General features: G+C 35.0%; 1 protein-coding gene and 1 long non-coding RNA gene across 2 annotated transcripts; one reads left to right on the top strand and one right to left on the bottom strand.

Annotated features, from left to right (window-relative positions):
* Positions 1–238: 238 nt before the first annotated feature.
* On the bottom strand, positions 239–12,488 carry LOC122004116 (protein NRT1/ PTR FAMILY 4.6-like). Its single transcript, XM_042559048.1, has 5 exons — positions 12,368–12,488; positions 12,036–12,253; positions 1,504–1,944; positions 1,279–1,404; positions 239–1,226 (listed from the first exon to the last, which is right to left on the bottom strand). Exons 1-5 carry the CDS (start codon positions 12,453–12,455, stop codon positions 339–341), a joined length of 1,761 nt encoding a protein of 586 aa, XP_042414982.1. The 5' UTR covers positions 12,456–12,488; the 3' UTR covers positions 239–338.
* A 13,131-nt stretch (positions 12,489–25,619) lies between these two features.
* LOC122003536 lies at positions 25,620–27,442 on the top strand. The gene is made up of 2 exons (XR_006117979.1): positions 25,620–25,867; positions 27,264–27,442. It is a non-coding gene; the product is annotated as an uncharacterized LOC122003536 (long non-coding RNA).
* The last annotated feature ends 247 nt before the right edge of the window (positions 27,443–27,689 follow it).

Genomic DNA, 27,689 nt, shown 5'->3' with positions numbered 1-27,689 from the left:
TATTGTTTTGATTATGTGGTTTTGTTCAGTTTTCTGTAAGGTGCCTATGATTCCTATAAATATTCTTTGATCTAACTTCATGAAAAGATTTTTAATACAAGGCACAAATGGAATAATCCTTACTGATGTGGTTTGTCTATTTAATTAATCTTTTTTCATCGATTGCTTGTGACTTGTTATGATTTTGTTAGATTATTCAGGTAATCCTCCGCCAGAGGGCAGAAGAGGATCTCGCTAGGTACGCATGAAATAATTCAATACTCCGGATACAAGCATTCTTATCATAATTGCAACAGTAAGACTTCAACACACGACTAGCAAGCAATCTAGGTACTATACTATATCGCTGCCATCACTCTAGATTGGGATTGAAGATTTCCTTCTTGGATATGTAAATTCTGTCGATAAGTGTACCTCCTAGCCCAGAAGATAAAATTCAACAGTGCGAGTATTTGCATAAAGCAGAGCAGCCAGTAGAAATAATCAAGGTGACTCTTATTCAAGTTGTTCCCCTCTATCCATCCTCTTCCACTGGTACCATGTCTACTTGCTTTATTTGTCAATTCAACTGTAATAGATCCCAGGAAAGCAGCTAAGCCCAACACGCACCAAAAGATTGCTGTCCCTATTGATTTCATCCCTCTCGGCGCTTCACTGTTGAAGAATTCCAGCAGTCCAACGAAGGAAGTAACATCAACAACACCCAAGCAACAGTACTGCACCATGAGCCAGAATACTGACATTGGGACGCCAGTCGTCATGTTTTGAAGCCCGTTCTCCTCTACAATTTTCATCCTTCTGTTCTCTATCACTGCTGCTGCGCACGTTGCAAATCCTACAAATAAAAAGCCAATAGCAACGCGTTGCAAGTGAGTGATACCTCCTGTGTAACCTGTGATCCTTCTCAGAAATGGCACTATGGATCGGTCATAGACTAGGAGCATCACAGTCTGAAAGAATATTGGGATTACAAATAGATTTGCAGGCGAGATTCGAATTTTCCCGAGCCTGGTGTCCATGGTCGTGCCTTGTTGCACAGTGAAACTTAGGATTAAGCCATTTGGAATGTTACCCAAGATGGAACTGATGATGATAGGAATCATTCGCAAGACAATTTTTGTTTCCTCCACTTGAGTTACAGTGCTTAAGGACCAAGGGCCAATGTCAGATTCATGCTCACCAACTATAGCAGCTTTGTCAATGAACCGGATAACATTGTCAGAACATTAGCCAATCACTGACTAAGACAACTCATGCTCTTAAAAAGTACTAATGCACTTGCTTGAATCCTTGTGTGTGAGAAAGCACTTCCACTTCATTGGTGCCGTTTTGAGGAGTTTTATTTAGGTCTTCTGGGTTTTCAGGCATTGACGCATTTCTCTTTCTGAATGCTGCTACTAAAACCTATGATAAGAGGTGTCAGGAAAATCAACAAAAGGTATTCAGATCAAAGATGAACTGTAATGTTTAGAAAACCAAATGCCTCTTATGTTAGCGTTTAACCTGTAACGTCCTGGCTAGGGGACTTCCATCCGGTATCTGATTGCGATAGCAAGGGAAACCACTAGCAACCACAAGCACTGACAAGAGAACTGAAAGAGCACTAACCCCAAACCCAATATCCCAACCCTTGTTATTCTGAATCCACACTAGCAAAATTAGCCCTATTAATCCTCCTAGTGAGATCCCAAATGCGTAAGAATTGAAGAAGCTAGTTCTTTCTATTACTTCAACTGGATCTTCACCATCAAACTGATCCGCTCCCAGTGATGGTGATGAAGCACGGACACATCCGTCACCCAACGCTAGCATGTACAAGCCCACGTAAAGAAGGAAAGAGTTCCAGCCATGGACTTTCTGGCAATTTTCGCCTTGGTCATTGATGTTGCAATGTGGAGGATGGAGTGATGGAAGGTGTGCTTGCAATGATAGTAATCCATATCCCTTTAATAAAAAACATGTAAATTGTTTTTAATTCATAAAACACTTGTTGTGTTCGGAGCGCAGCGGAAGATATATAATGAATCATGGATTTTTTCGTGGTACATATAGTATTATACAAAAGTAATATAAAAACATACTTCAAGTCCTTGATAGGTTTGAATGATATCACTCGAGAGATAAGAGCTCCACGTGTGACTTCTCTAGCGGTATCCACGTGCACTACATCACGAACTTGACACGATCTGTTAGCTGCTAGTCTCTTGGATCGACAAAACTTTGAAAGACTACGATCTCTTCTGAACGAAGAAAAAGTTGACGAGGGAAATTCGAAGAGAATGAATTCTACTCTTGCATCTTTCCAAAGATGATTACTTATAGCCTCCAAGGAATGCGAAGAGTAAGGTCTCAATTAATTTATCATTTATGATCTTCATTAATTAGGAAGATGAAGAGTTATAGGCTCCATAAATTCTTCATTTATATAACTTTCATTATGATGACTCTTCAAATTCTTCATTAATTATCATTATGATAACTTTTTGAATTTTTCATTAATCATCATGATTATGGCTATTCGAATTCTCTCTTTTTTGTATCAAATAAATCCATATTTGATCTTGATCTCGACTAGCTTCCGATACCATTGTTCATGTCTACGTGCTATGTGTGTGACCCTTTAGGTTTTATACACGAAGGTAGTGTAAATTCATACACAGACTAAGGTAATAGTCTAGTAACAGTTTTTAGCCACCCAACGTGATAAAATTAATATCGGTCATAAACTGTAAATCACCATGAACTGATTATTGTGTAATTCAATCTCTTCATCTTATCTTACATCCCAATTAATTCGATACATTATACATCATTTCCAAATTAATTGTTTTACTTGATTTCCAAGATATAATAGACTCCTCTTGAATAAATCATTCCTCTCATGGCCATGGATTCGAGTCACTAATATCTCTATCAAGTGGACAGAATATTAACTCCTAATTCAAGAGAGCGATGAATCCTTTATTGACTCATCAACACTATTCTCTCTACGCTTTGCCATACACCCAACTACCGTATTAATCACAATCCGATTAAAGACTGTTTTTAACGACGTCAAAGCACATAACTCCACGCATAAAATAAATGAAGGTCTCAAGTCAAAAGATCAGTTACACTCGTTCATAAGAGGAATAACTAATAATGCTTAATATGTGGTCTCCTCTTGAACGAGTCGTGTCTAGTGTACCTCTAAACTCAAGGCACTCCCAAGTACAACTTGGATATCTATCTCTCGGTCTATCTCGACCTAGTCATACTCAGCGTTGATCTAGATATCCATGTCCCCTCTAGATATCTATCCGATCAAGGACGGTTTTCAGATTAATATATCCATTAATCTGTGAGACTTTATCATTAATCATATACGTATAGAAAAGTAAATAATTAATAATAAATTCTTACCTTTATTAAATAATTATTCATAAAATATATAAAGAGTATCTTGGCATATAAGTACATACAATAACAATCTCCCACTTGCACTATTGCCAAACACTACGGACTCTCAGTCCTAGGCTCCTCACATATGTCTCATGTTTATGTAGTGGTAAGGTCTTTATGAGTGGGTCTGCGATATTCTCGCTGGTATCTACTTTGCTAACCAACACATCACCTCTCTGAACAATCTCTCTAAGGAGGTGATACTTCATTGGTACATGCTTGGATTGTTAGTGAGACCTTGGCTCCTTTGCCTGTGCTATGACCGTATTATTATCACAATATAGTACAACTGGATCAACAATGCTAGGAACCACTTCAAGTTCCGCTATGAAGTTCTTAATCCACACAGCTTCCTTTGCTGCCTCTGAAGCTGCTATGTACTCGGACTCAGTTGTTGAATTTGTAACTGTCTCCTGCTTGGAACTCCTCCAGCAAACAACTGCATCATTCAGACAAAACACATATCCTTGCTGCGATTTCAGATCATCTTGATATGTCCGAAAACTTACGTCAGTATATCCTCTAACGACTAATTCCTCGTCTCCTCCAAAAACTAAGAACATGTTCTTTATTCTTCGAAGATATTTGAGAATAGTTTTTACCGCAGTCCAATGACCCTCTCCAGAATCTGACTGATATCTACTCGTCATGCTTAATGCATATGAGATATCTGGTCGAGTGCAGATCATAGCATATATTATGAACCCTATAGCCGAAGCATAAGGTATCTTGTCCATTCTACTTCTTTTCTCTTGTGTTCCTGAACACATAGCATTGGAAAGATGCACACCATGTGACACTGGTAAATATCCTCTCTTGGAGTCCTACATACTGAATCTATTCAGCATTTTATCAATGTATACACCTTAACTCAACCCTAGTAACTTGTTTTGTCTATCTCGGTATATTCTAATACCTAAGACATAGGTTGCATCCTCAATATCTGTCATTGAGAAACATTTTCTCAACCAAGTCTTGGTAGATTCTAAGCTAGGGATGTCATTTCCTATAAGAAGTATATCATCAACATACAACACTAGGAACATAATCTTGCTCTCACTAACCTTCTTGTAAACGCAAGATTCTTCTGAATTTTTGACAAAAGAAAATTCTTTAATAGCTTCGTCAAATCGCAGATTCCAACTCCGAGATGCTTACTTTAGTCCATAAATGAATTTCTTGAGCTTACATAACTTATTGGCATTCTTATATTTTATAAAATCGGGAGGTTGTACCATATATACTTCCTCCTGTAACGTTCCATTTAGTAAAGCAGTTTTAACATTCATTTGTCAAATATCGTAGTCCTTGTAAGCTGCTATATGCTATAGCTAGCAAAATTCTAGTGGACTTAAGCATTGGAACGGGTGAAAATATTTCATCATAGTCAATTCCTTGGCGTTGATTGAAACCCTTTGCCACAAGCCTAGCTTTATAGGTACTTATGTTCCTATCCATGTCAATATTTTTCTTGAAGATCCATTTACTCCCTATAGGTTTTACCCCAACTGGCACATCAACCAACTCCCAAACCTAGTTGGTGTACATGGAATCCATTTCAGATTTCATGCCTTCCAGTCATTTCTTAGAATCATTTGAAGCAACTACTTCCTCGTAAGTCGACAATTCATCATCTTCGATGAGTAACACTTCCTCATCTTGGGTTACCAGCCAACCATAACTGTTTGACTCTCGGTGTATTCTTGTAGACTTGCGTTAATCTCGCGTTTCTTGAGCAGTCTCAGATGAAGGAAACACTTATACTTGTGGCACTGCCTCATTATTCAACTGTTCATCTTCCAACCTGTTTGTAGAGTCTATAATTTCTTCAAGACTTACTTTACTCCCACTACTTTCTTTAGAAATAAATTCTTTTTCCAAGAAAGTAGCATATCGAGCAACAATAACTTTGTGCTCACTTGGGAGAAAAAATAATATCCCATTGTAGTTTTGAGAGAACCTACAAATGTACATTTTATGGATCTTGCTGCAAGCTTATTAGAATTTTCATTCTTTACATAAGTATCACAACCTCGTATCTTAAGATAAGACAAATTTGGTTTCTTTCCAAATCATAATTCATAAGGAGTCTTATCTACAGTCTTGGTTGGAACTCGGTTAAGTGTGTGTACTGCTATTTCTAAGGCATAGCTCCAAAATGACATTGGAAGACTTGCATGACTCATCATTGATCCAACCATATCCATGAGTGTGCGATTTCTCCTTTCTGAAACACCATTCCACTCCGGCGTTCTAGGAGGTGTAAGTTGGGAAATTATCCCACACTCTTTTAGGTAATCAATGAACTCTTGTCTTAGATACTTGCCACCTCGATCACTCCGAAGGGCCTTAATCTTCTTGCCACGTTGATTTTCTACTTCATTATTGAACTCCTTAAACTTGTCTAGAGTTTCAGACTTATGTCTCATTAAGTAGACATATCCATATCTACTTAAATTGTTAGTAAAAGTCACGAAGTAGGTATATGCTCTTCTAGCCTGAACTTGCAATGACCCACAAACATCACTATGTATGAGTTCTAGTGGTTCCTTTGCCCATTCACCTATCTTGGTGAATGACTTCTTGGTTATTTTACCTTGTAAACATGCTTCACATGTATCTATGGGCTTTAATTCAAAAGAGTCCAAATACCCATTACTGAGTAATCTAGCGATGCGTTTCTGGGTTATATACCCAAGTCAACAATGCCAAATATATGTTAAGTTTGAGTAATGTAATTTATGTTTCTTACTTTCAATACAATAGATTTGTTCATCTAAGTTAAGAACATGAAGACCATTATTCAATGAACCATTTCCATAGAATATATTATTCAAATAAAAGGAATATAACTTGTCCTTGAATTGAAATACAAATCCCTTGGTGTCTAAACTTAACATCGAAATGATATCTTTTGAGAAACTAGGAACAAAATAACAGTTTTCTAAATTCAAAACAAGTCCACTAGGTAAATTTATTGAAGAGGTTCCTACAGCTAATGCAACAACTTTCGCTCCATTAGCTACTCGTAGGTCCATTTCGCCCTTGGACAACCGTTTGCAATCACTTAGACCTTGCATGTTCGCACAAATGTGAGAACTACTTCTAAAATCTATGGCCCATGATGAAGAAATAGAAAGATTGTACTCTATCATAAAGATACCTGAAGCATCCGCTCTATTGGCATTCTTCTTCATGAAAATATAGTAGTTTTTTTTTCAGTGACCTTTCTTACCATAATGGAAGCACATGGCCTCCTTCTCATCAGATTGGGGTACCTGCATCCCTTTCTTAAGCTTCTTCTGAGCTTGATATATAGGATTCTTCACTGCATTAGCCTTGGGATTAAACTTCTCGGTGCTAGGGCGCTTGTTGGTCTTTCTGACCATCATTGCATGCAATGAAGGATTTACCTTCATATCCTTCTCAATAGTTTTCAGTATTACCATCAAATCAGTCAAACTCTTGTCCATGCTATTCATGTTGAAGTTCAACACAAACTGAAAAATGATGGAGGTAGTGATGATAAGATTAGGTCAACAGCCAAGTCCTGTCCAACTTAGAACCTAAGCTCTCGAGCCTCTCTATGTACGCGATCATCTTAAGTACATGAGACCCAACTTGGTTTCCTTCCTCTAGCATGGTACAAAATAGTGCTCGAGAGGTTTCATACCTCTCTACTCTCGCACTCTCTTGGAAGAGCTCACACAAGTGCTGATCAATCTCCCTAGCACTCATGTTCTCACGCTGTCTCTGCAACTCAGGAGACATAGAAGACAACATGACGCATTGTACATCTAGTGTATCTTCCATATACTGAGAATAATATGACTGATCTTCGTCTGAAGCATTGGGTGTAGGCTCTTTCAATGGTTCATCTTCGAACACGTAAATTTTTCTCTCGTGTTTTAAGATAATTTTCAGTTTCCTATACCAATCCAAGTAGTTGGAACTGAGAAGGATATTCTCTTTCTCGAGATTGCTTCGCAGTAATAAGGTACTTATGTTTGTCATCTAAAATTTAAAGCAGAGTTTTAGTATCTATGGAATATATTTAATATAGGTCTTTTATAACTCCTATTATTTTATTCAAGTCCAACAACTCTCATTGTTAGAATCGGGAATTGGTTGGTAACCATTCCTAATATGACCGAAACCCTGAATCATATAGAATGTACACAGCTGAGCTGTACCTACATGCTACATTCATTAAGTAGGCTTTAACTTGTCAATCACAAATCTATGTGACTTTCGGTATGTTCTTATTGAGCCTTATATTCTCAACACTTGCCTCTCAAATTAGTTAACCTTAGCTGAGCTAAACAAGTCAATGAATTTGAATTAAGTTGACTCATTAATAATTATGATAAATTATAGATGTTTGACACAAGCCCACAGCTAAGTGATAACCATGATTTTACTGCATTATTTTGATTCATATATGCATGGTTTGATGTTGATTTCATGGTTTAAATCATGGTTACATCACATTTTGTGCATAGTGTGTATTTTTAGACTTAATTGCAAATTATATTATTTTTGGTGTTATTTGATGCTAATATTTGATTCTTATTTTGTAGGCATCAAAGGATCTTGGATTTGGATCTATTTGGACCGAAATTGGGCTCAAATCGGAGTTCAAACGAGAAGATCTAGCTATTGAGCATTATGGGCTGTTCATCAAGAATAGGATAGATCTGGACCATCCGTTGAAGATCTAGCCGATCCAACTTAATGGGGAGCAGATCTGAGCCATTGATGAAGATCCAGAAGTTTTGATGCAGATCTGAGTTCATCTAGCCATTGATCAAGCCGAATTAATCTGGGCCGTTCAATGAAGACTGGGCCGATCTGGGCCATCCAGTGATGATCTGATCGATCCGACCCACAGGAGGGTAGATCCAAACCCTAGATCAACATCAGTACCTTCAGATCAGATTTTGGATGACTTTTCACCATTGATTTAGCCCGGAATCATCTCAACCGTCCATTCCAGATCCAGATCTGATTTAAATGAGAAGCTACAGTACCCAGATTAGTCGTCGATCCCCTGCGCTGTTCTTCGTCCCGCGGCGCGGCATCTTCCGGATTTCGGCCCCATTCCTTCTCCGATCAATTTCCCGAGCTTCAATCTCGGTGGAGAACTTCTCAGCGGTGTCATTCCGATCATCTGGAGCCATCGGAGAGTGTTCTCTCCGGCGAAAATCTGCTCATGGCGACTTCTCTGTTTTCGCCAGATTTGGAGGTGGTCTTTCAAATCTGCGCTCCGATTCCATTCAGTGACGCTTGGAGGTGGTCCGCCGGCGTTATTGAGCTTCATCCGACGCTCATCCGCAGTCTACATTTTCACTTCAGATCCAGAGAGCTCCGGGATGTAGATTTCCAGCATTTTCGGCATTTTCTTGGGTTCGGGTTGTTTCCAGCGTGTCGGGGGTGGTCCGTCGGCACTTGTGAGCATTCCTCGAATTGATTTGTAGCTTATTATCTCCACTGAGGTCCGAAATTGGGTGATTTCGATTTTGGTACTCTTGTGTGACGGCAAGAGTATGAAGTTTGTGAGTTGATTGTGAGAGGATTGGTTTTCATTCTAGTTCTTTTTCTTACTGTTCAACAGCTTAGAACAGATTTATTTTAATGGTTGTTATGTTTTAGCAAGTAGTTTAGCATTTCTTTACTTAATTGAAGCTTAGTTTAAGTCTTCTTTGAAGCTTGTTTAATTGATAAGTTGTAGGTTTCAAATTAGGGTTTAAATCATGCTTTAGATTAGATTTATTTCTATCTTGTAATTTCATATGTAGTTTAAGTGTGGTGATGATTAAATTATAATGTAGGGTGACAATGCATTATGGTTTGATTGTTGACACACAAGTAGATTTCACTATTGCTTTAGATTAATTTCTTATTCGCTATGCTTTACTTTTGTTAGATTTAGATTCAAGCTTAAACCCCCCATTTATTTGCAAAACTCCCCAAATCCCATTTTTATATCGAAAACCCCAAAAATAGGAATAAAATACAATCATAGATTACATCATATTGTTGGTTCCTCGAGAGCGATCCTGGGCTCGTTACTACAATATTATTGCAAAATTAAGGGGTTCAGTGGAAAATACATTTGTACAATTTGATTAGCGGATGTGACAGATTCGCTTACCACTAAGCTGCACCAACTTATGTAAAAACTCTAACTATTATCATAGTTATTAGTGGAGAGCTTTTAACAAATCTTGACTTTAATATATTTAAGAGATTTTAAAATAATTAAAATGTCTCATCATAGTTAACTTCTTGTGCATTTGCACAATCTCATTGCGAGATTTATCTCCATTAATCCTCTTAGTCTTTTAAGACAAATAAGTCTCGGAGATTTTAACATATTAATCTACTTATGCCATAAAGAATTTATATCTAAATTACAACATGTATTACTTTACAGGTTTTAGACAAAATTCATTTCTATCATGAAATGTTACGACATATAACTTGAAATAAAGAAATTAAGATTTCTTTGAAATCTCTCGAAACATTGATTCCTCAAATAAATTTTGAAGAATCGACTTCGTACTATATGATCCAACCACAAATTGGCTCTGATACCACTGTTGTGTTCGGAGCGCAGCGGAAGACATATAATGAATCATGGATCTTTTTGTGGTACATATAGTATTACACAAAAGTAACATAAAAATATACTTCAAGTTCTTGATAGGGTTGAATGATATCATTCAACAGATAAGAACCCCACGTGTGACTCCTCTAGCGGTATCCACGTGCACTAGATCATGAACTTGACGTGATCCATTAGGTGCTAGCCTCTTGGATCGACAAAGCCTTGGAAGCACTACGCCCTCTTCCGAACAAAGAAAAAGTTGACGAGGGAAACTCGAAGAGAATGAATTCTACCCTTGCATCTTTCCAAGGATGGCTACTTATAGCCTCCAAGGAATACGAAGAGTTAATGTCTCAATTAATTCATCATTTATGATCTTCATTAATTAGGAAGATGAAGAGTTATAGGCTCCATAAATTCTTCATTTATAACCTTCATTATGATGACTCTTCAAATTCTTCATTAATTATCATTATAATAACTTTTTGAATTCTCTATTAATCATCATGATTATGACTATTCAAATTCTTTTTTCTTTGTATCAAATAAATCCATATTTGACCTTGATCTCGACTAGCTTCCGATACCATTGTTCATGTCTACGTGCTATGTGTGCGACCCTCTAGGTTTTATACACGAAGGCAGTGTAAATCCATACACAGACTAAGGTAATCATCTAGCAACAGTTTTTAGCCACCCAACGCGATAAAATTAATATCGGTCATAAACTGTAAACCACCATGAACCAATTATTGTGTAATTCAATCTCTTTATCTAAGCCTACATCCCAATTAATTCGATACATTATGCATCATTACCAAATTAATTGTTTTACTTGATTTCCAAGATATAATAGACTCCTCTTGAATGATAAATCATTCCTCCCATGGCCATGGATTCGAGTCACTAATATCTCTATCAAGTGGCTATGATATTAACTCCTAATCCAAGAGAGTGATGAATCCTCTATTGACTCAACACTATTCTCTCTACGTTTTGCCATACACCCAACTACCATATTAATCACAATCCGATTAAAGACTGTTTTTAACGGCGTCAAAGCACATAACTCCACGCATAGAATAAATAAAGGTCTCAAGTCAAAAGATCAGTTACACTAAGAGGAATAACCAATGATGCTTAATATGTGGTCTCCTCTTGAGTGAGTCGTGTCCAATATACCTCTAAACTCAAGGCACCCCCAAGTACAACTTGGATATCCATCCCTCGGTCTATCTCGACCTAGTCATACTCAGCGTTGATCTAGATATACATGTCCCCTCTAGATATCTATCCGATCAAAGACTGTTTCCATATTAATATACCCATTAATATGTGGGATTTTATCATTAATCATATACGCACATAAAAATAATTAATAATTAATGCTAAATTTTTGTTTTTATTAAATAATTATTCATAAAATATATAAGGAGTATGTTGACAATCTAAGTGCATACACTAACAATATTTTCATTTGGACTGAACATAAAGCACAAAACAATTCGAATTAATTATCATCTGAACTGAGTGAGATCATCAGCCAACAAAATTATTTCATCAATGAAGCAGATCACGATGTAGCTGGTGTTTATTAGGTGAGTTGAGGTGTTTACTTTATGGAACTGATTTGTTCTAGTAGGTACCAAACAATGACTACTTTTATCTGACCTCCATATTTAAGTCCTTCTGAGTTAATTCTCAACTAAAGCTCAATCAGTTAAGCGTAGCCTTTCGTAGTCAATTAAGAATAAGGTGATCGACCTAACACATGCATTTCTTTAGGAGATTAGTTTTTTTAATCATAAAGATGTTTGATCATAGTATCGTATTATGCACTTCGTTGACAATATTTATCCGATAAATAACCCACATAACCACTGCTTTAAAAGCAATAAATATTTTTATAAGCATTTAATTGCTAGTGGCATAGTAGATATGTCAGCGCAATCATAAGGAAACTTAAATTTACTTGTAGAATTACCATTAATTCAATAGGCCCAAATATGAGTATGGTCTTAAATCTTGTGATGTAAGAGTCAGAGATGAAGGCTCCCAAGAGAGCGAAGGCACAGCTTGCGCCAACAAGGTTATTGACCAGGGTTGAAGAGTTTGCAATGTCCTCGTTCATGGTTCCATGCAAATAAGTCACCAAGTTCAACAAGATCGGGATGAAGGCAAAGTTCAGCAAAATCGTTTGTGCTGCAATACACATAAATATATGTGTATATATGAATTCAGTTTCCCTGACCAGCTTATACAAGGATGAATGTGAAGAGTTACTTGTATTGCAGGAAAAGTTAGAATTATACTTACTGAAGATGAAGGAGGCAGCTCGTGCACCACCATGCCTTTTTTTGTTGATAGGCTTTCCTTTCCAATCTACAAAACCATGGATAGCCATTATTGAGCTAGCGGACTCGACAACTCTTATGAGTACTGCAGTGCTTCCAGGCTTATTTATTTGCATACTAAAGCGAGGAGAAGATAGTACATTTTAATGATTGTGCAATACTTACTGGAGCGTGACGGGAACGCAACATTAATACACCTATTCAAAATTTAGGAATTTATTGTTAGTAGATTTTTTTTTTTTTTTTTTTTTTTTTGCGCTAATGTGCCAAAGATTATTGGGAAATTAGTTGAAATTTAAATTATACTAAATTAAATTCAACTTATCTATCGAGATGACCTGAGTAGATAATCTCATGCTACCAGTGGGACTAGTTTCTGCCAAGTACTGAGTGACAAAGCGACCGAGCGGGCAAAGTAGTCGAGCGGGCAGATCAGCTGAGCGAGCAGATTAGCCAAGCAAGTAGAGCAGTAAAGTGGGCGAGAGACAGAGCGGATGATCGACCGAGCAAACAGAGCGGATGAGCGACCGAGCGGCCGAGTGGACAGAGCGGCTAAGCGGACAGAGGCCTGCGATGCACGTAGTTTCCTTGAAACATATTCGTCCCACCTCCGATTGTGCTTCAAGATTTTCTCAGATCGTCTGTTCCCAGGATACAACGACTAACCATGATTCCCATTAAGTACTGGTGGTCACGGTGAATTGAGAGGTATATGACTGCTATCATGGTACCCACCGCGACAGAGGAGGGAGAAGGTAGGTGGAGCTCAGACCAATGAACAACATTTAATGATTGATTAATGATTATTACTCACTGTGCTATGAAACACCAATGTTTCACTCGGTCATTTACATTCTACATTAATCTTTAATTTAATGCATCCGCCACTTAAATAAGCAGCAAAAATATTTATATGACAAAATGTTGGTTGTATTACTTGGGCAAATTTTGTCCAGACCGATCCGGCATTCGATGCACACAAGTCATACTCACACATGAGTCAATTTGGCTTAGTGCAATCCAGGCCTTGGATTTACACCCCCGCGTGAGAGAGAGTCTCTCCTCATCTATTTGTTCACGTCATCAATGCATGTGAATTAATAGAAACCAACCAATATATTATGAAACTTCCAATATGAAACTAAGGTCTCATTCATAATAGAATTTTCTTTTCTTTCCACCTTTTCTTCATTCACATGTATCTAACATTTTTTACTCGGCAAAAGTCCAGCCTTGGCATAGAGATATAATAAAATTGTGTAAGTATAAGACATACAATAGATTCATCCTTTTTCAAAATTTAATATTAATTTTTTTAATAATTTTTTAAACAAATTCGGTTAATTTGGTGATAACCTATTTTTAATTTAATTCGGTTAATTTAGTTTTAGTAAAACTTTGATTCGATTTTATTAGCTACTATTAAATTGGGTTTCGGTTAATTTATGTATCAAATTAATCGAATGTTTACCTCGTAATGCATCTGGATTTTTTTTTTTTTACTTTTTAGACGAACATGGATGAATCGAATGCGACCATGAATCAAATGTTCAATCTACAATTTGTTTATCTTTCTTTTTATTTTTGTTTATGTATTTTTTTTAGTTGAAATTAAACTAATTAATCATAACGATGGTCATGTAAGACCATGAAAATTTTTCATTGACAATAAGAATAAATCGGGAGGTGTCATTTATCCAAACAATCTGTTTTTTTTAGATCCTCTATCCATTAGAGGGTAAATATCTTTTAATTCGTCCTATTTTTTAGATTCGTTTTTTTTTTTTTACTTTTTAAACGAACATGGACCAATTGAATGTGACCATGAATCAAATGTTCAATAAAATTTGTTTATCTTTCTTTTTATTTTTATTTATGTATTTTTTAGTTGGCATTAAACTGACTAATCATAGCGATGATCACATAAGACCACGGAAGTTTTCCATTAACTATAAGAATAAATCGGAAGGTATTCTTGATCATTTATCCAAACAGGCCATTTTTTTTAGATCCTCTATCCATTAGAGGGTAAATATATTTTCATTCGCCAAAGCTAAATCTCAACCTTAAAATTTTAGAACTCTATTTGAAGATTTAATCATTGCACCATAACCCTAGGCACGAAAGGGGTAAATAATTTACGGAGTCCTTTTCTATTAAATTATTCTATTTTATTTTAAAAATATTTTAAATTTAATATTTTAGTAGGCCTACCAAGTCAAATAAATCAATTCTATTTTAAAAAAATATTTCGAATTTAATAATTTAGTGGTCCAAGCAAGCCGAATAAATCAAATTGGTTAGTACATTAAAGATGATAGTTTTAATTTGTTGGAACAAATGGATGAGTTGGGTAAGTCAACTAATTTAAGCTGATGAGATAGACGACGTGTTAGTGAGGTAAGATGGGCCGAATTAAATAGATTAAGTGGGATTAATGAGTCGAACGAGTTCAGTTAGATGTGCGAATAGCTAGACTAGAGGAACTAATAATGCTAGTTTATGATTTATCAAGTCAAACAAAATATAACTAAGAAAGTAGGTAGGCCAACAAGTACAAATAATAAATTAAATGAAATAATTTAATCAAATAAATTAGTCTAGTCAATGATCGAATGCAAACTGATCATACATATGATAAGGCGATTATGTTGAGTATCTAGTGAACAAGTCATGACAAATAAGTTAGCAAAAGCTTTACCTAAGGTGTAGTACACACAAAAAACTTCTTTTTAAGAACCTTTATATTTTAAACTCTTATTTGAGTTTACTTTCTACCAAAGTATTAGAATTGCAATTAAAAACACTCTCCTCTGTTCAGAAAAATGACTCCACCGTACGAGACGCTGGAAATGAACCCCTTTTCCCCTATACTTCAACATTGTTTTGTATGACTTTGATTTGTAAACTTAACAATGTAGACTTTTCGGAGATTGCATGTGTGATATACTGATAGGTAAGGCTGTTTACTAAATTCTGTGTTATTTATTTAGTCTTTTAAAACGATAGTTTACCAAAACACATACCTCATCATTTTATATATGATTCAAAAGGCGTATCTATTTTTAAATTAATTAAGGTGACATTTGATTATTTTTTGGAAATCAGAATAGGAATATGAATAATAATATCGTGGAATGAGAATGGATATCATTCTTAAAAATAATATTTGGTTAGCTGAATATTTTCTATTAGAATAAATTAAAATTTTCTTTTTACTCTTAAAGAAAAAAAAGAGAAAAAATTAGATGTGAGAAAAAGTTGAATGTGAGAAAAAATACGATAAGAAAGAATAATGAGAGAGAAAGTCTGATAAGAGAGAAAGTGTGATGGGAAAAAATAAAGAGAGAGAAACTATGATGTGAGAGAGCATGATGAGAGAGGATGAGAGAGAAAGTATGATGGGAGAGAATGAAGAGAGAGTGTGTATGTGATGAGAGACAATGAGGAGAGAGTGTGTGATGGGAGAGATTAAGGAGAGAGAAAGTATGATGACAGAAAAAATATAATGAGAGAGAAAATGTGATGAGAAAAAAGAAGAGAATGTGATGGGAGAGAAAGCATGTGGAACCGCCACATCAACGGTTCTCCTAGAGCCGACCTCACAAATATAGAATGAGGTAAATGTATGTACACAGGTAGAAGGCACATGACGGAGATGTTAACCCCACGTAGTGACACCCCGAAGATCGACCTTTGGACCTCTCGGCTACAAGACCATGCACCCCCATCTATGCTACGCCCTAGGAGAGAAAGCATTATTAAAGAGTATGAGGAGAGAAAACGTGTGATAAGAGCGAAAGTGTGATAAGAGAATGAAAAAAAAAAAAAAAGTGTGATGAGAGAAAATGAGGAGAGAGAGTGTGATAAGAGAAAATGATGAGAGAGAAAATGTAATGGAAAAAAAAAAGAAGAAAGAGAATGTGATGAGAGAGAATGAGGAGAGAGAAAGTATAATATGAGAAAATGAAGAGAGAGAAAATATGATGAGAGAAAATGAGGAGAGAGTGTGTGATGGGAGATATTAAGGAGAGAGAAAGTATGATAAAAGAGAAAATGTGATGATAGAATGAAAAGAGAAAAAATATGATGAGAAAGAATAAGAAGAGAGAAAGTAATATAAAAGAAAATTTGAACAAATATATTAAGGGTATTTTTGTCCAAAACTTAATTCCTATTCTCATTCCCATCAAAACTCAAGGGAGGTGGTGGGTTTTATCAATATCCAAATTTTTGGATTTCATTTTTAAATTTCAATTCCATTTTCATCAATCAAACACAAGATTTGACAATGAATTCATTCCTTCATTCCCAAACCCCTAAACCAAACACAACCTAAATGTATCTCTTCTCATTTTCTTTTTTTAATATCCCTCTTTATTTTTATTTTATTTTATTAAAAAAAAACTTAATGTTCCGGCCCTCCTCTTTCATCTTTGTTACCTCCATCGTCGGAGAACCGACGATGGTTGCCCGTCGTTGTTCTTTCGCCTTCGCCTAGTAGTGCAAAGAGACACGACAAGTCGGTGACGATGTCTAACTCCATCGATTTTAAAAGGGGCACCGAGATGATCTTTCCTCACCATTTCATCTCAACTTTATTTACTCTCTTTTCATGATCTCCAAGCTATTGTGTTGCATTTTTTTTTTAAGCATTTGGTCTCTTTGTTGGATTTCTTGTTATTGTTAGAGGTAAAGCCCGATGAGTCAAAGAAGTCGGTCACGAGAGGAAGAAAATGAGCGCTTTTGAGACTAACTTCATTTCGCCGGAAGGTGACTCTGATCGTAGGAGTGTCAATGCGTCCTCGAAATAAGTTTTTGATTTTGAATTAAATATATGAACTTTATGTTTTAGGGTAGCTCTATTTTTTTTTTTTGACCAGTAGTTATTTGATGAAATGCCAAAGCGGATAACGATGAATGAAATTCGTCGAGATATAGATGAAGGAGGATGGATAAAAGGTTAGATTTTTTTTAGGGTTAAAGATAAGACTATGTATACATTTGATTAAACTTACTTAACATTATGCATACTCAATTTACACTATGAATTTATGTCACTAGTTCTTCAAAAATAATGAATTATTGGTAATTTATTATATAAACTTACCTTACCTAAAATTTATATATTTTTTTAAAAAAATTACAATTATGACATTAAAATAATTAATTTTTCATATATAAATTAACATTCTATTTATTTATTTTTAAATTTTCCTATTATCAATTTTTCTAATAAACTATTTCTAACTTTTGTTTTTTTATGCTTTCATTATCTTTCTATGTTTCTAGATCTGAACTTTAGCTGTTGAATCTTCAAGAGCATGCTAAAGAGGACCACTTGAGATATCTAATTATAAATAATCAACTAGAATACTTGATTCAAGACTGGAGAACTTAATTTTTCATTAGATGATACAGAGATTTTCTCTTTCTAACCAATATAATCGCAAACATACTGGTTTGTTGTGGATCTTAAAAAGGAATATTCATAAATATTTTATTGTTGTTACTATCTACATAATTGTTATTTATGTATACGACTAATTGTCACTCTGTCTAAATTATTGTGTTCTTTTTGTATGTTTTTATTGTAAAACTAAATAAAACTCTTGCTATTATTATTGTAATTTTATGGTATGACAATTATAAATTCATATTTTTCACAATATGACAATTATTTTCCATTGAGTTTATTTGAAGTAATTTAGACATCTCTAGATCCATATGCTAATTTGTCCTAAAAGTGATTGATGGATCTAAGGCATTCTAAAAATAAAAAATTTCATTTTTATCTAATATAAGAGAGTCCTATTTATTTGTGGTGTTGATAGTTAGTATCATCGTCATACCATTTATAGTGAGCTTCCAACTTCATTTCTAGTGAGCAACAATGTATTGCCGACTTAAATTTTAAGAGACTATAATTTTATAATTCAAATTGAATCACAAGACACACAATACATTAAATTGAAGATATTTGAATGAGTTTCAATATATTTCGATTTAATATAAATGTGTCTTGTGATTCAATCACAATCAAAAGTTATTTGAATCACAATCAAAAGTTATAGTCTCTTAAAATTTAAGTCAGTAATAATGTGTGGTTGATCTTCAAAACACCAAAAACTTTTCCTATTGCTGATTTTAAAAAATCAGCAATACGTTATAGCAGCTATAAAATTATAGTTGCTACAACTAAAGTTATAATTTTGAGAGACTATAACTTTTGTTCAAAAAAAACTATGAAACGTACAATATATCAAATCGAAGCTCATTCAAAGATCTTCGATTAAATATATTTTGCATCCAATGGTTAGTCAGAATCATAAGTTATATCATCTTAAAGTTAAACTTGTAGTTGTAGTAACAACGATTTCGTAGCTGATACAACGTGTATACTGGATAAATTTTAAGAGATCGTAACTTTTGGCTAAAATTGAATCAAGGAATGCACAATATATTAAACCAAAGATCTCTCAACAAGCTTTGATTTAATATATTGTGTGTTCCGCTATTCAATCTCAATCAAAAGTTATAATCTCTCAAATTTTAAGTTAGCAATAACGTGTTGCTAGTTTTCATATTCTTGATCTTACTAAATCAATAACAATGTTTATGATCTTAAGAAACCAACAAAACGTGTCACTAATCTTAATAAACCAGCAACAATGTGTCGTTGATTTTTAGAAAACCAACAACAATGGTTGTTGATTTTTAGAAAACGAGCAACAACTTGTTGCTAATCTTAAGAAACCAACAACGACGTATTGTTGATTTTTAGAAAACTAATAACAACGTATTGCTAATTTTTAGAAAACCAGCAAAAATGTATCGCTGACTTAAACTTTGATAGACTATAACATTTGACTCGGATTGAACCATGAGACACATAATATATCAAATCAAAGATCTCTAAACAAACTTCGATTTGAGATATTATGCATAACATGGTTTAAACCTAATCGAAATTTACGATCTCGTAAAGTTTAAGGCAGTAATAATGTGTTGTTGATCTTCAAAAGACTAAAAACTCTTCGTGTTGCTTATCTTAAGAAGCCAACAATATGTTGTAGTAGCTACGATATTATAACTAATACAACTGCAAGTTATAACTTTGAGAAACAATAACTTTTGATTCAGGTTGAACTACAGGATGTATAATATATCAAATCAAAGCTCGTTCAAAGATTTTTGATTTGATATATCGTACATCCAATATTTTAGTATGAATCAAAAGTTATGTCCTCTTAAAGTTAAACTTATAGTTGTAGCAATTATGGTTTAGTAACTACTATAACGTGTATGCTAGATAGATTTTGAGAGCAAATAACTTTAACTTAGATTGAATTATGGGATACATAATATATTAAATTGAAGATTTCTGAATGAGCTTCGATTTGATATATTATACGTTCTATGATTTAATCGAAGTCAAAAGTTATAATCTCTCAAATTTTAAGTCAGCAACAACGTTGTTGCTAGTCTTCGTGTTTAAAAATTTATCCTAGTTAAATCGAGTTAAAAAATATCAGTGCTCTCAATATAGTGTATCGTGATGGTGTTTAATGGCATGGGTCTAATAAGGAGACTGAGATAGGACTTTGATTAGAGTGAATTAGACATTTCTAGGTCCATCAACCTCTTTTGAAATAAAATTGACTGATGGTTGTTGGTCTGCAAAAGATTGTGTTGCTGGTCTTTAGAAAATCAGTAATAACATATTACATATCTTAAGAAACCAACAACATATTTTAACAGCTACGAAATCATAGTTGCTATAATTATAAGTTATAACTTTGAGAGACCATAACTTATAATTTGGGTTGAACTATGAGATGCACAATATATCAAATCGAAGCTCATTCAAAGATCTTCTATTTGATATGTTATGCAATCAATAGTTTAGTCTGAATCTAAAGTTATATCCTTAAAGTTAAAACTATAGTTGTAACGGCTGTGATTTCGTAGTTACTATAACTTGTTGGATAAATTGAGAGGTCATAACTTTTGACTTAGATTGAATCAAGAATTACACACTATTTTAAATTGAAGATCTCTTAATGAGCTTCAATTTGATATATTTACATTTTATGGTTCAATCCTAGTCCAAAGTTATAGTTTCTCACAGTTTAAGTCAATAATTATATGTTGCTAATTTTCACAAGACCAAAACTCTTCTTGTTGCAAAATCAACAACATGTTGTAGCAGCTTCAAATCATAACTGCTACAACTACAAGGTATAAATTTGAGTGATCATAACTTTTGATTTGAGTTAAACTAAGGGACGCACAATATATCAAATCGAAGCACATTCAAAGATCTTCAATTTGATATATTGTGTGTCCAATGATTTACTCTGAATCAAAAGTTATATCTTCTTAAAGTTAAACTTTAATTGTAACATCTTCAGTTTCGTAGCTGCTGCCACGTGTATGCTGGATAAATTTTGAGATGTCATAACTTTTAGCTTAGATTGAAACACAGGAGACACAATATATCAAATCGAAGACCTCTGAATAAGTTTTGATTTAATATATTATACATCTTATGATTTAATCATAGATTAATATATTGTACATCTTGTTGGTTAGTCCTAGGAAAATCGTACCGGCTCCACTGTACAAAAATATTGTACAAGTGTCGAACCTTTCCTTAAATAACCTATTGTGTTCTTTAGAAGTTAAATTAGGAATCGCAGACGGAACTTAACATCATTGATTCCAAATTTAACTTATCTGTTCTTAATGGTTTAGATTTGAATCGCAAGCAGAACTTAACACTATTGATTCAAATCCACCTATGGTATTAATTCCATTAAATATTAATTTCTAAAATTGGCTTTCAGGACTGCATGGCGAGGCACATGGCCTTCTTGGATATGGGAGCAACCACCACCGCCTAGACAAAGCCTTTTAAGGAAAGCTAATATTTAATTTCCTTAAATAACTCTAGGTTAATCAAAAAGAACAATCGAATCACAAATTCGAAAACAAAGAAAACACAAATTTTGAAACAAATCCGAAAACTCTAGAATCATATGCCTCTTGTGTTTGGTATTTCCAAAAATAACTATACAAAGAAAACTAATATGATGCGGAAAACAATTACTAGTTATACCTTTCTTTGTAAGCAAATAACCTCTTGATCTTCTACCATATTCCTCTTCTTATCCCGGACGTTATGTGGGCAACGATCTACCGAGATGAGAATCCACCTAAGCCACCTTCTTCTCCAAGCAAGATTCGGCCACCACAATAGCTCCATCCGGATGAGGTTCGACCACCACCAAGCTCCAAGGGATGCTTCCTTTCTCTCCTTCTTCTCCAAGCTAGAATCCGGCCACCTTCAAGCTCCATGAGATGATGAGGTTCGGCCAATGAAGAAGAAAGAAAAGGAAGAAGAGAAAACTTCTATGGCCGGCCACACCAAGAAAGAGAGGGAGAAAAAAAAGAATAGAGTCGTTAGTCATGAAGGCACCTCTACCCCCTCTTTTATAATCTTTGGTCTTGGCAAATAAGGAATTTTAAATAAAAACTTCCTTAATTCTTTTGTCATGAAAAAGAAAATTTAATTAATTAAAATTAAATTCCTTTTCTCATATATCATGGCCGGCCACTATAAACTCCAAAACAAGGAGAGTTTTAATTAACACAAGAATTAAAACTTCCTAATTTGATTCCGGAAATTTTTTAAAAAAAAATCAATAATTTTTCCCTTCATGGTGGTTTGTAAAAAGGAAATTTTATAAATTAAAATCTTTCTCTTAAATATGTGAATGATTTCCAAAAAGGAAAGTTATCTCTAAAAATTAAAATCTCCTTTCAATCTACAAATAAGGAAAGATATCAAATCTTTTCTTAATCTTTTATAGAAACTTATAAAAGTGAATATTTAATTTTTTTTAAACTCTCTTTTAAATCATGAACATGGTTAAAAAAGGAAAGTTTTCTTAAAATTAAAATTCACCTTTCAATCTAGAAATAAGGAAAGATTTCAAATCTCATCAAAGGATACGTGTTGCAGTTTCTGCCTCCCACTATGATGAGGCACTTTCTGCAATTGTGTATCATTTGTGATACGTGTTGCAGTTTCATTATGGTATCTCATCTTGTACAGTTGGTACTAGATTAGACATGTCTTTTATTATTTCCGTAAGAACAATTTTACTTATGGGCACTTGGTTTATTACATAGTCCTTTTCTAAAAATCGATCATTGATACTATCAATGACCTTTTGATTTTTAAGACTATAAACCTACTTTCATTTCTCTAGGATAACTCACAAACAAGTGAATTCCTGTCCAACTTATCATTGTCTCTCTTCAGCATATGTGTTGGACTACCTGAATCCGAATATGCTTCAAAATAGGTTTACGCCTATTCAGCAATTCTATATGAGTAGAGAGTTCTGACTTTGGAAGGTAGTATGTTCACTTCCGTTTCCAGAGTATATCCTTAAATTGAATTTGGTAATTTTCTAAATAACTCATCATTAATCTACTTATTTCCATAAGAGTCTTATACCTTCCTTTTTCTACACCATTCTGTTGGGGTATACCAGGTGTTGTTAGTTGGGATTGAATCCCTACTTCTGATAAGTGACTCTTAAATTCTCTCAAGAGGTACTTGCCACTACGATCTTACCATAGTGACTTTTACTTTAATATTTCTCCGCATCAGCCTTGTACTTTTTGAACTAATCAAAGTACTTAGTCTTGCGGTACACTAAGTAAATTTATTTGTATCTTGAATAGTTGTCTATAAAATAGACGAAATATTCAATACTACCTCTTGTCTAGATAGTCATAGGATCACACAAATCAGAATGAACCAATTTCAACATATCTTTGACTCTATACCCCTTAGACTTAAAAGCTTCTTGGTTATTTTTTTCTTCCAAGTAAGACTCGCAGGTTGAAAAGATTTCCACTACTAATGAACCTAAAAGTTCATCAGCTACCAATGAATCCTACTCAAGTTAATATAACCTAGCCTTAGATGCCAAAGATATAATTGGTTCATTTCCGAAGGTTGCTTTCTCTTAAAGTTAGAAGATGTGTTATAATTTTCTTTTATTGCATCGTGGGAGTTATTGGATTATAAATTATCAACCAACATATCAGAATAGATAACTTCTCTATTTTTCTTGATAACAGCTTTGTTATCAAAATAGACACAATATCTATTCTATAATAGTTTAGAAACTGAAATCAGGTTCTTTCTAAACTTAGTATGTAAAGATAATTTCTAATAATCCATATTTTATTCCTATTAAAGGATAAACATCTCCCACTGCAACAGCTGTCACTTTTACAGCAGTGTCCATGTGGACGGTGTTTTTATTTTCATTTAGTTGTCTGGTTTCCTGGAACCCTGCAATGAATTGCGGACATGATTAATGGCATTTGTATCTACACTCCAGGTTCTGGTAGATAACACCACTAGACATGTTTCAACTAATGAATTAAATACACCTAAATTGTTCTTAGTTCTAAGAGGACAGTCTACCTTAATGTCCAAATCCTATTTCCAATCAATTATTATTGGGACCACTAAGTCTATCCTAAAGTATATCAGCTGGGGATTGACCATCATCCTAAGAATCACAAAAATATTTGGTTAAGACCAACTCCTTAAAAATCCCTATGAATTTTGTATGCCACGTTAGTGTGGACTTATACAAATTCAAAGAGGAAATTTTATCATTTAATTTTATTATCTCGTCAACCTTACTTTATGACGAATAAAATTAATAGTTGGTATATCTTTAATCAAATATTTGGTCAAGACTCTAAATTTAAAATAATATTGATTCCTCTAACAATACTATTTAAATTTACCAACACCTCAAAACACCGTGAATTTTGCATGCCACGTTAGTGTGGACGTATACAAAATCAACATTTGTAAGAGGAGGGTTTTACCCATTAACTATCTTGTCAACGTAACTTTATGACAAATAAAATTATCTCAAACACCGTTAATTTTGTATGCCACGTTAGTGTGGACGTATACAAAATCAATCATTTGTAAGAGGGGTTTTAACCCTTTAATTTTATTATCTTGTCAACCTAGTTTTATGACAAATTAATAGTTGGTTTCATTTGGTCACACAAATAATAGCAGTGACTCCGATGGGGAGGATACTATTAGATGTGTCTAAGTGTATACCATTACTTGACACTAAGTCCATTAATAAGATTATGCCCCTTCCGTTGGGGAAGATCACACGCTCTTAATTAACTTCCTATAGTCATCCAAAAATGGAAGTCTGTTCCAGTGATCTGCAAACAAGCTCATCCGTTATGGAGGAAGGCACTCAGAGCCAACGCGCAAACTTATTTGCATCACTTACAAACCAGTAATGGAGACCATGGGATTTACTTAAAAATCCCTCTCCCACTTAGTTATTTATTAATGAGTAATTTTAACTATGCTAGCCTACTAAACTTGTAAACTAACATGCACACACAGCACAATATAAAAGCAATAAATAGAAAATCTAATTTTCAACTATTATGGCTTTTATCTCTAGTTGTCCTCCGTGTGTTGTTATCCCAAGTTGCTGCCATATTTGGCCACCGCCACCGGGTCTAGCTGTTGTAACACCCCAAATTTTGTGATTTGGAGTCCTAAAAGACCTTATTAAAATCTAGAAATACTTTAGAAAAATTCTAGAGATTTTTAGAAATTTTTAGAGTATTTTTATAGAATTTTTGAGGTCGTTTGGTATTTTTACCAAAAGAAAGAAGTTGTGACAAAAAAATGTTGAAACCGGGTTTTGAACCCAAGACCCCGGACCTGAATCCGAACTTAGCCAACCAACTGGTCTGGAAACATTTTGTTAATAATGTATGAGATAAAGTGTATATGATGTAGAACATGGTAATGGAGAATAATAAGAAGGAAAATAAATTGAAGAAGCTGGGTTTCGAACCGAGCTCCTCGGCCCAAGCAAAACTCGGCCCGACCAACCGAGCTGTGCTCGATTTGTTATCTAGATATGAGAACAAATTTATATAAGGTATAGTTAGGAACATTTAAAATAAAAGAGAAAGAAAAAGGCTCGGCTGAGGATTTGAACCCATGACCTGAGGTTCAGCGAAAACACAACCAACCAACGGTTCTGCGAGTATTTCGTGAAAAGGTAAGGAGCGAAATATTCTTAAGCCAGAACAGAATACCCTCGGTTATAAAAAGGGATAAGTTAAGAGAGAAAGGGATTGGCTCACGAAACCCTTTCTCCCTCTTGTGCGCGCGACGGCTCTCGGGCGAAGAAGGCGGCGGAGCTAGGGTTCTCTCCCTCCGGCGGCCGGCGAAGGCTTTTTCCGGCCGGTCTTCACCGTACGTGACCACCTCGATGAGGAGAGCTCAGAAACACAAAGAAGCCGCCGAAACTCAAGCTTCTCCGCGAACCTTAGAGCCTCCCTCTTTTCGGTTGTGAGTTCAAGGAGCAAGGTAAGTTGCTACTCACCTGCAGTAGGATAGCTTCGAGGTTTATTCGTTGTTCCTCTTCTTGTTTTCGAAGCATGTTATTATGGAAGTTTGCTTTTCTTAAGTTGCTGCTGTGAGGAATTTGTGAATTGGCTAAGGAATTAGGTTTTTATTTCCTTTTAGCTTTTAAGATCATGCTATAAGAAAAGAGGTTGCTAGGGTTATGGTTTCTTTTGAGATTTCGGGTCCTGTTCTTTCTTTAATTCCGTTTAGTTCTTGATTGCTCTTGGTGGATTATGGATATTTTGTATGCTCTGCATCATTTTAAGTCCTGTTAGTAAGGCATGGATTTCTGGGTTACCAGTCCTGTTTCTTCTTCCAAATAGCTTGGGTTCAGAACCAAGATCGTGATGTTTTTGGTAGGTTTGTGTTGTTCCGTTCTGGCTTATGAAGTTCTTAAGCTTTGATTGAGGATGCTTGTAACTGTAGTAACAGTATAGATTAGATTAGAATGGTGTAGACTCATGTTGCACAGGTGTTTGATTAAATTCCGATATGGTCCAGATCATGATAAGTATTGTATGTGCAGATTTCTTTTGTATTCTATGCCTGATTATGTGTTACACAGTTAGTTTCATTCATAGATGCATACGAAAGATACCCTAATAGTATTTTGGGTTTAAGAAAAGTATAAGAAAGATAAGAAAAGAAAGAAAAGACCAAGATAGGTTCTGGGATGGTGGTATGATCCGGGGACCTAAGCCCGGTGAGCGCGCCAGAATCAACTAAGATATGTTCTGGGATGGTGGTATGATCCGGGGACCTAAGCCCGGTGAGCGCGCCAGAATCAGCTAAGATATGTTCTGGGATGGTGGTATGATCCGGGGACCTAAGCCCGGTGAGCGCGCCAGAATCAACTAAGATAGGTTCTGGGATGGTGGTATGATCCGGGGACCTAAGCCCGGTGAGCGCGCCAGAATCAACTAAGATATGTTCTGGGATGGTGGTATGATCCGGGGACCTAAGCCCGGTGAGCGCGCCAGAATAAAGGGGGGCTCCAGTCCTAAGTTCGGACCCCTACCAACCTAGCGCTAGGGTAGTTGTCTGATCAACAACTTATGTTAAGGTATTGCTAAGTGTAACTAGATCACCACAATAGTAGGTTTATAAGTACGCATACAAGTATGTTCAAGTCATGTTCATGATTATGCCTATGTTTATGTTTATGTTGCACTAGCTCTACATGTTTAGCATTTCAGCATGTCCTGTTTCTTTTAGTAGTAGATGAGCATGAGTAGTCTTCAGTAAGTAATCAGTTAGATCATGTTATGGATGTATGTACATGCATATCGAGATTTTGTGAGTTAGATAGCGCTTACTAAGCAATTTTGCTTATAGATACTATTTCCTCTTACTGCAGATCAAAGAAAGGAAAAGCTATAGGAAAGGAAGGCGACAAGGAGATGCAAGAGAAGTGTGTGATGTCTGGACTATGGAGAGATCTGGGAATTGCTAAGAATTTATTAAGATTGCTTCCGCTAAATTGTTAAGAGAACTTAGAACTTGTACTTGTAAATCTTTGGTTCGTTTTATCGTGCATCGCTAGAGTTGCTTCTTTTAGTATCATGATTTCTTTTGTTTTTAACATATATAAACTGCGTGGTGTTTGATGCATGTTCCAGCCGCCTGTGGCTGAAGTATACTATGTATGTATTAATGTTTATGGTCACCGGTACAGGGGAGATTCTGTCGAAATTTTTCGGTAGGGTTTCTTCGAGGATTTTAATCATACCGGTTAAGTAGAATTAGTAGTTAAGTAACGGTCACTCTTAGGTAGTAGTAGTAG

Source organism: Zingiber officinale, chromosome 7B (genome assembly GCF_018446385.1).
Source record: "Zingiber officinale cultivar Zhangliang chromosome 7B, Zo_v1.1, whole genome shotgun sequence".
Classification (NCBI taxonomy): domain Eukaryota; kingdom Viridiplantae; phylum Streptophyta; class Magnoliopsida; order Zingiberales; family Zingiberaceae; genus Zingiber; species Zingiber officinale.
The sequence above is the reverse complement of the archived record's forward strand: the minus strand, read 5'-3'. Positions and strand labels throughout refer to the sequence as shown.

What these genes read in the sequence shown, in the direction of transcription:
- LOC122004116 (XM_042559048.1), bottom strand. Translation starts at nt 12,455, where the DNA reads ATGGCTATCCATGGTTTTGTAGATTGGAAAGGAAAGCCTATCAACAAA. An exon ending in AGCTGCCTCCTTCATCTTCA is followed by an intron (nt 12,254 to 12,367) that starts GTAAGTATAATT and finishes TGTGTATTGCAG; the next exon opens with CACAAACGATTTTGCTGAAC. An exon ending in ACACACAAGGATTCAAGCAA is followed by an intron (nt 1,227 to 1,278) that starts GTGCATTAGTAC and finishes GTGATTGGCTAA; the next exon opens with TGTTCTGACAATGTTATCCG.